Genomic DNA, 12,858 nt, shown 5'->3' on the forward strand with positions numbered 1-12,858 from the left:
CCCTATTAGTGCCTATTCACTCTTGCCTTGAAATTTTTACCTATAATAGTTTGGGAAAGACAGCTGCAGCAGCAAGCAGCGAATTCTTACGACATCCACGGGAAGAGATGGGGCAGCGCAAGTGTCGTTGCTAGGGTTGCCAGCAACATAATTACGCGCGAGCGACAAGGATGGGTAGCTGGGGGTCATTGGACGAAATTCTACGTGCTCGGCGACCGGGCTTTAGTGCTGTGGAAATTTGTGAACGAGATTTCTATTGTCAGCTTCCACTGGCATTTGGCGCATACTGTACAGGTACCTAGGTAAACCTGAAGACGTCTTGAGGAACTAACAATAGATTTTGCTTGTATTTTCGAAAACTCAGTTGGAAATATCATTAAGTTTTGTTTTAATCATAACCGCTGCTAATTTCTTCAGGAGCCATACTTAATTGCTGGCGCATACAATTACAACTTAATTATATAATTGTACTATGATCTAAACGTTTTCTTCGTAATTATGTGCGACGGTCGTGGTTAATAATTTATGGACTAAGTAATTTTCAATTATAAGCTTAATAGGTAATGATCACTTCATTGTGCGATCGGATTCTAACAAAATGGTTGTCTCTTTTAGGACCGAGAAAATGGATGAATTGAGGCTCAAAGTGATGGTGTGGAGTGGAATCTACAAGTTACATACTAAAAATCGCCTTCTGGGTATATGCCACGACGTGTACAGAGTTCTAATGATATTATACATGTCGATATACACTGCCCAGTATTGCGTTTTCTTCTACATGGTAAGAAAATAGGATTTGGGAAGTTTATTTATCACAAACACTGAAACTAATAAATGTATTTAGTAACTACATAATTTTATTTATCGCTTTTTAGTCAACTTACCTTGATGTTACAACTGAACGTGGTCAGTAGGTACATTTGTAAATAATGTTCTTACAAAATACAGGTTACTGTGTACTGCAACCTAAAAGTACTTCGACTTCAAAAAGTCGGTTTAGAAAACGGGATCATGTCAAATAGATTAACAAACCTTAAGGATTTAGACACAATTCACGTAGTAAAACGATTGAAATTATTCCGATTCAGGTTCAAAATACTTAAACTCATAAAATTCATTTTATTTTTGCAAGTAGGCTTTTAGAAAGCACTTTTATGAGTCTTTTATGAGAGTTTCCTTGATGACAATTTCTAATATTTTTAATTTATTGGAATACCTCCAATTTATTTAGATTATTTTTGCAGAATGTTACACGTGGGGACGTAATTAACTGGCGAGTGGCCGTATTCATTCTAACAATGTTAAACATGGTTGTAAAAGTCATCACAATTTACATGCACCCTGAGAGCATAGATGAAATACATGATTTAATTAAAGGTGAGTGGTTTTCAATGGTAGTGGTTGACAGCGCAGCATAGGACGTCCACCCACAAGGTATACCGACCGACGACCTCATAAAGGTACCAGCAGAGTTAATACAAATGAGTAGGTCATCTTCATAGAAACGCACGGGTGCGGTTTGTATGTGAGCGCGCCAACACGTATGTGGCGCGCACGCACACACTGACAAAATTTAGCGGGGATTAGCTAGCGGGGAGCCAGTCGTGGTTGCGCCGAATTTTGTCAATGTGTGCGTGCGCGCCGCATACGTATATTGGCGCACTCACATACAAACCGCGCTCGGTGTGTTTCTATGAAGATGACCTACTCATTTGCATTTACTCTGGTCTGGTACCAGGAAGGCACTGGATGCAGTCATACCAACCGGCCATTACGAAAATCATTGGGGGAAGCCTAGGGTAGAGGGTTCAGCAGTGGACGTCCTATGGCTGAAAAATGATGAGTGGTTCTCCATACTATTAGATATTGTAGTATGAAGTATTCTATTTGTAATTGCTTTTAAATTAAGTGTATTCCTAACTGAGATATTGTTAACAGTTAGAATAGTGTTTCACCACTGTAAATCTAATTCGCTACTTTTTACTCAAGTTACTAGAAATTGTAATTAAAAATAAATTTTAATAACTTGCTTCAGTATGGTCGTCCATTTTTCATCATTATGGGTGCTTATTGCATTCGGTTATTTATCAATGGTAATTACCCTTAACCTACTAAGTTTTAGCTTAATTATAATGATAGTTAAGTTTTTATTGGCGATCAAGCTATATATCCTGGCTACACCGGAGTTGCAGTGGTGGGAACGAGAGGAGGGAAAAGTGCTTGTAATATTTTTATTCAACATTTAATTCCGTTCCTAGATCCTATGTTTGCTGCAACATGTAAGGAAGATGAAGATGTCATCAAGAAAAATGAACATCACATTGGTTTGTATATAAAAATCATGTACGTAGCGGTGATTGCATGCTTGTTTTTTTGGGTGGCTTTAATGATTGTCACCAGAGTTGTGGATGACACTGCTATACCCCCATCGTATTTTCCGTTTGCTACTAATCCGTGGCCACAGTAAGTTTCTTATATCGGACTAAATAGTACTTCGTGTTTTTGTTCTGTTTTTAACCAAATCATTCATATTAATAGGTACATAATCGCTACATTTGTGGAAACTGTGGGATCCAACTTCTGGGCTGGATTCGGGCACATGAGTATAGACTGCAGTGTAGCGTGCTACTACGGCCGCGCTACAGCTCAGCTGAGAATTATAAGATATCACTTGGAGCATTTGTTTGACAACGGCGGAGCTCAGGGCCGTTTTCAATATAAAGATGTTCTAGACAGAAGTTTAGACGAGAAATTCGTTTACTATATTCGGCGCTATCAATATGTCAATAGGTAATTAACAAAAAATATAAATTAAATATTAATTAAGTATAATCCTGCCAATATATTATGCATGCTAATCTGCAACAACGGAATCCATTAAAAAATTTGCATTTTAATAATATGATTTATATATAATAATTAATTTTATGTGATATTAATTATTACACATTTTCATCTTAAAGTGACTGGTTTCAGGATGATTGATAACGTGAGTGACGCTTTTAACTGGGGTATAGCATTTCATTTATGTAGCGTGACAACCGGCATCGGTATGTGTGTCTTTATAATAAGCACCGTAAGTACAATTTATTTAAAAAAAAAACAAGAAAATTAATAAAACTCTTTCAGATGTTCATCTGCCTGTTATTTGAAGCGTAAGTATCTATTACAATTAATGCATCAAGAGTCGTATCTATTAAAATTTATTACAAAGTCTTAAAACATTGAAATTCAACAAATGAAAAGGCCTCGATGGTTCCATATTGGCTCACATAATGTTTTAAATCATATTCTTTGTCTTAATACCGATTTGTGTTCATAATCTCTTTTCATAATTTTATTTTTCATACTTTTTTTATTCATACATTTTTATTACTACCAACGGAGTTCATAACAGTTAGTGATCATAATTTTTTTATCAATACTGTTACTACCAAGAATCATTTAAAATACATAATTTTTATTTTCAGATCTTTTTTCTTCATAACATTCATTGATGATATTGTTTTAATTAATAATGTTGTCACTAAGAACATACTTTAACTCATAATGTTGTTGTTCAGAGTAATTTCACAAAATATAACAGAAGGTAAACTCATGTATGTACCTCGCTTTGCATACCTCTCTCGCTCGCACGCTCGGCCGTCGCGCTAGGGTTGTCTTGTCATGTGTTGCGTTTATTTCGTTATGATAGAAAAATGTTACTCTTAATACCTACTATGCAAGAAAGACAATAACAGATATCCACGTATACTTATTTATATTTAGTACGTTATTATAGTAATAGTTTGCAAACAAATACACGAGAAGGAAGTAGTATTTAGTTGAGTGGTTGACACTGTTATCCAACTAATATTATAAATGCGAAAGTTTGGATGTCTGGATGTCTGGATGTTTGTTGCTCTTTCACGCAAAAACTACTGAACGGATTTTGATGTAACTTTGCAGTATTATTGTTTATAACCCTGAATAACATATAGGCTATAATTTATGACGATCTGTGACAAACTAAATTTCACGCGGGTGAAGCCGCAGTCAAAAGCTAGTTATCCAATAATTCCTAAAACCTCTCTAAAACAATTCTATATTCCTAATAATTGAGTTGGCTTTCAATTTCAATTGAAATTCAAATAAATAACTTACTTCCCTCCCCGAATCAACTGGTAATTTAAAAAATGAAAATTCGGTATTTAATGATGAGTTTAAGCAACCAAATACCGAACAATTATAATACGACTTTTTCTGTTCACTCATTTTCGTCATTTTTTTTTTTTTTCGGACGGACTATGCTGATAGCCGTGAGCGGCTTTTTCAGCTTCACCGGACAATAGGTGAGCGCAGATGGCTCTCAACCTCAAAATTTAAGCAACGAGCCTAAGGGCGCCCCCGAGTGGGGCTCGGACCTCGGCCTAGGGCGTTGCTGGGGGACGGTAGCCTAACGTAGGTTTGGGCAGAGAAGCGGCCCGGCACGTGCCGATACCGTGAGAAAAAGGGACGGGTCGAAGGGGACCGCGGCGCGAGTCCTCGCCGGCGAGGACGGTAGATCGGTTGGAGTGGAGTGGTGCTAGTTTTCGCGAGCTGTTGGGCGGCCTCGATGGCTAGGGTGATGTCGTCGTCGGGATCGCTGAGGGCGTTCCTGGGACGACGTCTGCGCGGGGGGGTGGGGAGGTCCGGCGAGTAGTTCGCCGCCCCGGAAATGAGGGGGTTCGGGTGGGACGTGGCAGAGTCAAAATAATTCTCAGATAATTGCTTGAGGTACGACTTAATAGTCGGTAACCCCAAGTCAATATGAAGATTTTCATTACGCAGGTACCACGGGGCTCCCGTGGCCTTGCGCATGAACCTATTCTGGAGGACTTGTAACCTATGGATGTGGGAGGGGGCGATGTGTGCAAACACTGGGCCTGCATACGTGAAAATGGGACGAATGCAAGTCGTGTAAATTCTCAACTTATTTCTAAGCGACAATTTACTACGACTGTTTAGGAGACAATGGAGGCGACCTAGAGCGAAGGACGCTCGGTCGCGTACGGTTTTCACATGTTCGCGGAAGGTTAACCCTTTGTCAAGAGTGATGCCGAGATACTTAACCTTCTTTGTCCATGGAATGGGACGATCGAACATAGTGATCGATTTGGGCGTGGGAGGGAATTTGCTATTGCGAGCAATGATGATGGCGGCGCTTTTATCGGGATTGACCTCGATACGCCATTTCCTAAACCACTTGCCGAGGACGTCGGCAGTGTTTTGGAGGGTCTTGACTATGTGGGCTGCCCGGCGGGACGTACAGTAAATGGCTGTATCGTCCGCAAAGAGGGCGGTGTGGGTTGTAAGCGGCGATGGCTTAAACCTCGGGAAGTCGCTAGTGAAAAGCGAGAAGAGGAGAGGCGAGAGCACGGACCCTTGGGGGACTCCGGCTCGTATGGGGTGCGGGGGGGACAGTGTCCCATCCACTCGGTAGCGGAAAGAGCGATTCGACAAAAAGTCTCGTATGATGTGCACGAGACGGTCTGGCACTCCGATGTTGTAATAAAGCTTATATAATAAGCCGTTGTGCCACACCTTGTCGAAGGCTTTCGCCACGTCGAAGAAGAGAGCGCCTGTTTTGTAGGGGGCGTTCCTGCTGTAAAAACCAGCTAACGAGTGCTCGACGATGCGATGCACTTGTTGGACGCAAGAGTGTTTGGCTCTAAAGCCAAACTGCTCGTTGGGAATGAGACTTTTGGACTCTACGTAGTCCTTGAGGCGTTTATAGATAAGTCGCTCGTACAGTTTCCCAATAGTGTTGAGAAGACTGATGGGGCGATAACTTGTCGGCTCTGCGGCAGGCTTTCCCGGTTTAGGGATGCCTATGACGGTTGCCTCTTTCCACGCCTGCGGGAAAGTGCGCCTAGAGTATGCTTCCACATCGTGGAATCCATACTACGCCATACACTCTCAGAGGGTGGAAAGTGTTCAGCGAGCTTTCACCAGACATCTCGCCTTCTGCTCCAGCGAATTTTCCCATAGAGCTCCCTATACACAGCGCCTCGACAAGCTCAAAATGTCTTCTCTCAGCGACCGTAGACTTCTTTTAAGCATGTGTTTTTTGCACAAGCTTTTGAATGGTCAGGTGAGGTGTAGCAGTCTCCTTCAGCGTATCTGCCTCTCCATACCATACAGATATCCTAGACACATAATCACCAAGATTTTCAAGATACCGGCTACGAAAACCAATTTGGGTCGTCAATCTCCTATGTACAGACTCCTTAATGATTACAACACACTACAGAGCAAGGTTCGGGATTTAGATGTATTTTACGATAAGCACCCTAAATTTAAAGATAAATTGCATAAGCACTTAAGTTCTGCGATGTAGGGCACGCTTTTTTTTTTTTGTTATTGTTGTTTTTTTTTGGTTTAGCGAGTCGCTTTTGTATTCGTTTTGAATCTCTTAAATAATATGTAATTTAAAAGAAAACCGTCTGAATGTTGTGCTTACCCTTAAGTGACATATATATCAGAAATGTTATCTTCATAAATGTTAATCATAAGAGTATAATATATATGTTGTTGGTATGCCATATGAATAAATAAATAAATAAAAAGTGCAATTGCTCATGGCCGCGTTGAATATAGCGGTGAGCAGGACTATTAAGGGGGCAGAGAAGCGCTTGAGCACTCTATTAGTGATGCCGTCTGAGCCGGGGGCTTTGCGAGGGTGGAGACCCTTGATGAGGGTTTCCACCTCTTCTGGGGTGATGGGGTCTAACGGGGGGTCGGTGGGGGGAGTGCAGTTTCTCCTTTGAACCTCCGAGTCAACCTCAGCGAGGTGTTCGGGATCTACCGGGAGTAAACTGGGAGCACATTGGGACTCGAGACTGCTCGCTAGACAGTCCGCCTTTTCGTCGTCGTCGAACGCCGGGGGCAGGCCGGGACGGTTAAGGGGGGGAGTGACTGCTACAGAGTCCGACTTGAGACGCCTGGTCAACTGCCAAAAGGCTAGATGGTTCGGCTCGAGGGATTGTACCATAGAGTCCCACCGTTCGTTCCGGAGATCGCGAATGCACTTCTTTACAGCACGCTGCAAGGAGCGCATGCGAACCCGGTTCTCTTCGGTGGGGTACGAGTCGTAAGCTCGGATGGCCGCGTTCTTCTCCGTCAACAGAGCGCGTGCATCAGGCGACAGGTTCCATCTTTGGTGACCCAAGTCCGGTACCTGTCGTGAACAGAACTTCACGACGTTCTGCACGTGACTGGTGAGGGAGTTGATCGTGCTGTCGGTCTGTTCCGGTGTGCTAATCACATCCGGAATGGTATCTAGGAGGGGGGAAGAGGCCGACTTGAGGCTTTCGCCCAGTCTGCCCCAATCCACCACTACCTTTGACGGGGGTGGGAGGCCTGTGTTCGAATCGGGGCCTACTCGGGGGATTAAACTAATGACCACAGGCCTGTGGTCAGAGTCCAAGGCGTGATAGAGCTCTATAGAGCTTAAGCGAAGATTTATGTTCTTAAGGAGACATAAATCGAGAATGTCTGGGCGGTGTCCTACTATTGCAGGGAAGTGGGTCGGAGACATGGGAGCGATGACGTCAAAGTTCAATCGGTCTGCCAAGGACTCTAGCTGCCTACCGCGGGGCCTCCTCATTTTCGTCAATTTCGCAAAACAAAATAATATCACAGGCGGTTGACCGGCGCGTGACTCAAGCGAACCACAGCGAACGTGTGGCGAACGTCTGTCGCGCCACGTCGCGCTCGCATTCGTCCAAGACAGTCTTGCTAGAGCGGTATCTATGTGTGCGTGGCTCGAGCGCGTTTAGTATGGAGTTTGTCTTCTGTTATATTTTGTGGTAATTTACTTTATTACAGACATACTCGTATCTTTAAAAAAATCATAAGGGAGAGTCCGGTAATTTGGACCAGTTTTTTTCAATCTCATTTTACACATATTTTTGTTTTGTTTTTGCTAATGTCCATGGTATATAATAAAAGAGAAATTTCAACTTACTATTTCATAGGTATTAATCAACATGATTGTTGTATATTTAGCACAAATCAACAAAATACGAGTTCAGAGCTTCGGTACAATTTAGCCAACCGGTTCGTTAATTTGTACCACAGGGTTACTAAATTGGATTTCAATAAATTTCAAGCCTATAAAAAAACTATGGCAAAATATTATACGATACATTCTTAACAAATTAGGTAACGAAAAGGAACAGTAGTTAATAACATAGACAATCGATATTATTTTACACGTTATCACGATTTTGAGTACACGTTTTGTAATTCCAATTATCGTAACGCACACTTGTACCTAATCTACTTTGCCAGTCTTTTGCTTTCATTTATTGTTAGTTAAACAAAACTATGCAATTATAACTTCCAAATATGAGTTACTAATTTTTTTTTATAAATCCTTTGGTAAAATTCCATACAAATTGATGTGTACAATTTAACCGACTAGGTGATAGTGCTTTTAAAAAATCGGTAAAAAATATAGCTTATTAATACCGAAAAATGTTTCAAATAATCGTAATCCACACTAATTTACGCTTTTAATTAATAAATTAGAAACACTGTGTGATTAAATTTAACAAAATTACAAATTAAACATGCATTCGCAAAAGTTACTTGAAAACAATAAAAAAAAACTTTTCATAATAAAACACACGTGTTAATTGTCACGGCAAAAACCATATGGCCAATATTCAATGAATTTAGTTGTGTATCGCTGAGTGTTGCAATTACAGACATTCAATAAATATGAGGGTGGTACAATTTACCCGGCGGTACAATATACCGAACTCTCCCCTATATAATTTAATAAAGTAGATAAGCATGCAGAGCATGCAGCATGAAAGCAAGCATGCAGCATGCATTGGTATCTCCTCGTCTCCGGCGCTGTGGGATGTGCAGCCCTTCCGCCCTTGCGTAACTAGGCTCAGGCACCCACGCTTGCTTCCGCAGCTTCGGCTTTTTGGATCGCCATCGGCGCCTCGGCGACCAGCCTCAGCCGCTCCAGCTCACCCGGGCGCCTGAGCCTCGTTACAGCGGGCAAGGGCTGCCCTCCCTCCGCGCCTCCGGCTTTTAAATTACACTCTAAGGGTAGGGCAAACAAGACTACGTGGAGTCGGTTTTGCAGCGATTCGTTTCTGTCACGTTAGTTTTGTGGCACAAAATATTGCCTGTTTTGGACCATTGTTAAATTAATTTATTGTTAAAATACGATTTAATACGAATATAGACAATTAGACATCATGATTTTCAGTAATATGGATAAATACAGTTATGAGTAAGAAATTTTTGAAAACAAATATTAGGATACATCACATTTATAAATATTATAGTTATTTATTCGAATGATTATGAGTTTCGATCATTAGTATAGAAAAATATATGAATACAAATATTAGTAAAAACTAAGTGTATGATTAGTGATATTATGAATTTCAATGATTATATTTTTAAATATGTGGTTTTTAAAATTTTTATGAAGAATGATCATTATGGTTATGAGAAATATTTTCGGACCTCCAATGATAGGAATTGAAAAGTTATGTAAGAAAATGCGCACCCGGCCTCAATTTATAAGTACTTTAGGTTAGATTGAAACAAATTTTAAAATTTGATCTGTTTAAATCCTACTTTTGTTTTGGTTTCAGAGAGACATCTTCTCATTGGATATGTTATTTATAGTTACCATATTTGTCCTTCTTCTATTAGAAAATTTTATGTACTGTTACTGCGGAGACTTGGTGAAAAGCGAGGTATGAGCATCTACTTGAAGTTAGGTACCTATCAATAACTAAGTATTATTCCTATGAATATTTAATTTTTGTTTGACAGTGGAATAGCTCTTAGTTTTCGTATCTTTAATTTTTCAATATACCTAATTTCCAAAACCAAAAGACGTCCAATACTGGCTGCTGTTTCATTTATTATTTTTCACATTTTGTTCTTTTGTCTGTTTCTTATTATTTGGGCTAAATTCTCCCCAACCCGCTTGGACAGCCTGGGGAGTGTAGGCCAAAACCTCCATTTGCTGTAAAGTAACGGTCGCTTCGTGCTCTTGCCTTAGTTAGAGACTAAATGACTTGGTGATGGTGATGTTAGTAGGTACCTACTTAGAAATTACGTAAAAAATTTTTCTTAAGGTTAAAGAAATGTATTAATATTCATGGTTGTTTTATGTTATTTCTGATTTTAGAGCGATCAGGTGTGCACGTCAATGTACTTCAGTGATTGGACAGTAGTGTCGCCGCGGTTCCGGCGTATGATGCTGATAGCAATGACTCGCTGGGCGCGTCCGATCGAGCCTCGTGTGACCATTGTACCCATCTCACTCACCACATTTTCAGCGGTATAACGAAGTTCACCAAAATCTTACTTAGTTTGACATATTTAAAGTCAATTGTTAACTCTATGTGTGTTATACAGGGTGTTAGGTAAATGGGTTTATGAGCCGACACTAGCCCATGTTAACATGGGCATATAAATGGTATGGTGAAGTCAGAAAATTGATATCTTCATTTTAATTATTTTAATTTTCATACAAATCGGATTTTATAAAATTTATTTTGTATGAAAACTTAAAAAAATAAAATGATGTTATCAAAGGATGATGGGCACAAATGTATGGAAAGTGGTACCCGCTCCAATAGCCATAACCAATATATATTTTAAAAGGCCTTTAGATGTAGGAAAATGTCTGCTATGGGGCCAGTTCTAATTCACGTTTTGAAAGCAGTAATTCCACTAAGTATTATAATGAAAGTATAACACAATCATCCATGTATACGAGTATGTATTATGACTACAATCTATTAATATAACTAAAAGAAGAATTGAAAAGGAAAGGATTATACCTACGATGAACTACCCAAGCTATTAGCCCTTTATTCGCTTTCATCATCATCATCATGATCATTTTAGCCATAGGACGTCCAGTTGAACATAGGCCTCCCCCAATGATTTCCACAATGGCCAGTTGGTGGCGGCCTGCATCCAGCACCTTCCCGCTACCTTTATGAGGTCGTCGGTCCATCTTGTGGGTGGACTTATTGGGTCTTGTGGGTTTATTCGCTTTAGCAACCCATAATAAAACCCTTAAGAAGTAATTTACCCCTTTATTAATAAAAGTTACACCCTAGTTGAACTCTGGCTTAAATTGTCATTTGGTATGGAAATGTCATTTTAATCCAATGTTCTTCCTAGGTGTAACTTTTTATTAATAAGGGGGTAGTACTTCTTTAAATAAAAATATTTATTTCACAATCATCCCCATCAATAATTATAGAGTTAAAGAAGGATGCTGGAGCAGTAAACCCTTCCTGCCTCGCATAACCTAAGAACCATACGATAGACACGTATGATACTTTTTCTTCTTCTTCCTCGGTCCCTCACTGATGAGGATCGCGACCACAGATAGTGTTCCTCCACAGACTGCGGTCATAAGCTGTGTGGACCGCACGATGCAAACTCCCGCCCACCGTCTTCCTCACCGCGTCCGACCATCTCGTCGGTGCCCTGCCCCTAGCGCGTCCCCCTTCATACTGTATGATACTTAGGTTACACAAAAAGTATCTTTATCTTCGAACGCAACCAGATCTGAGGCTGGTGGCCATAGTAAATGTTGTTCGTCTTGGTAAGACCTTTCAAATGACACTACAAACATAACTATTGGAGCCGGGTACCATTCTGCAAAAAAGTATGTATATCTTCGTACACAACCAGATCTGAGGCTGGTGGTCATAGTAAAAGTTGTTCATCTTGGTAAGACCTTTCAAACGATACTAGACTCATATCTATTGGAGCCGGGTACCATTTTGCCCATTGTCCTTTCTGACTTCACCATACCATTTATATGCCCATGTTAACATGGGCTAGTGTCGGCTCATATACCTACCCATTTACCTAACACCCTGTAGAATGCTGTTTGTTTTCCTAACAATAAAATAAAAAATAAAAATAAAATAAAACTCGAAATACTCGTACATGGCAAAATTTTTTTACAATTAACAATTGCTTAAATTACGAATATTTTTGTTTCAGATTTTACGTTTCTCATACACATTGTACACTATGATGAAAACTAGAACGATGTAGAAATTGTGATTTATAATTGTATTTATTTATTTGCACTAGTACCTAATCGTTGTGATCTATAAATACATTACTAGTCAACCATGTGTTTCATTTATTGTTTCTTTGCTAGGCAGATGCAAAATACTGAATTACCTTAAGTGAGTTATAATGATATTATATTATTATCGATAAATACACTATTCCGCAAATCGTTTACTTTTACAAGGTAATAAAATTATGATTTAGGATAAGAAACTAAGTTGCAAACAAAATTGACAAGATTTGTAGCACTTTCTACTAATTTCTATTAATCCTGTATGTGTGTATAGTTGTACATACACTATGATGAAAACTACAACGATGTAGAAATTAAGATTGAATAATACATCTGGGGGCACGGCAGTGCCCCCGCCAAGTCGAGCGCGAAGCAAACACTGCCGTACCATCCTTTACTGGAACCATTTCGCCGCATTTTCAGGCCCCTATTTGAGAACCTCTGGATAAGACCAGAACGCAGAAATTTTCGTCATCTAGTAAGCTATAATCACGTACTTAAAATCCAAAATTTCAAGTCTGTTGGTCATTTAGTTCCGAAGTTAAGCGAAAGCAAAGTTTCGCATTTACGACACTCACTCACTGATAATCATCAAAATAGAACTAGTACTTCCCATAAACTCAGAGAGCTGAAATTTGGTACAGAGTTAGGGTTTAATGGCCACATAAAGGGAAAACTATAAAAACTAGGAAAATCGAAGATCTGGAGTAACACCACATTCATAATAAATACTACTC

At 39.9% G+C, this 12,858-nt stretch overlaps 1 protein-coding gene across 1 annotated transcript; it reads left to right on the top strand.

Annotated features, from left to right (window-relative positions):
- The first annotated feature begins 225 nt into the window (after positions 1-225).
- LOC135088558 (odorant receptor 9a-like) lies at positions 226-12,087 on the top strand. The gene is made up of 9 exons (XM_063983396.1): positions 226-294; positions 616-781; positions 1,245-1,377; positions 2,259-2,463; positions 2,539-2,790; positions 2,977-3,076; positions 9,645-9,749; positions 10,190-10,342; positions 12,034-12,087. The coding sequence occupies exons 2-9, from the start codon at positions 626-628 to the stop codon at positions 12,085-12,087; spliced, it is 1,158 nt and encodes a 385-aa protein (XP_063839466.1). The 5' UTR covers positions 226-294; positions 616-625.
- The last annotated feature ends 771 nt before the right edge of the window (positions 12,088-12,858 follow it).

Source organism: Ostrinia nubilalis, chromosome 4 (genome assembly GCF_963855985.1).
Source record: "Ostrinia nubilalis chromosome 4, ilOstNubi1.1, whole genome shotgun sequence".
NCBI lineage: Eukaryota > Metazoa > Arthropoda > Insecta > Lepidoptera > Crambidae > Ostrinia > Ostrinia nubilalis.

Excerpts from the sequence above, each read along its gene's own strand:
- LOC135088558 (XM_063983396.1), top strand. The coding sequence starts at position 626 with ATGGATGAATTGAGGCTCAAAGTGATGGTGTGGAGTGGAATCTACAAG. Across the intron at positions 2,791-2,976 it reads CGCTATCAATATGTCAATAG|GATGATTGATAACGTGAGTG; the intron begins GTAATTAACAAA and ends GACTGGTTTCAG. Across the intron at positions 10,343-12,033 it reads CACTCACCACATTTTCAGCG|ATTTTACGTTTCTCATACAC; the intron begins GTATAACGAAGT and ends TTTTTGTTTCAG.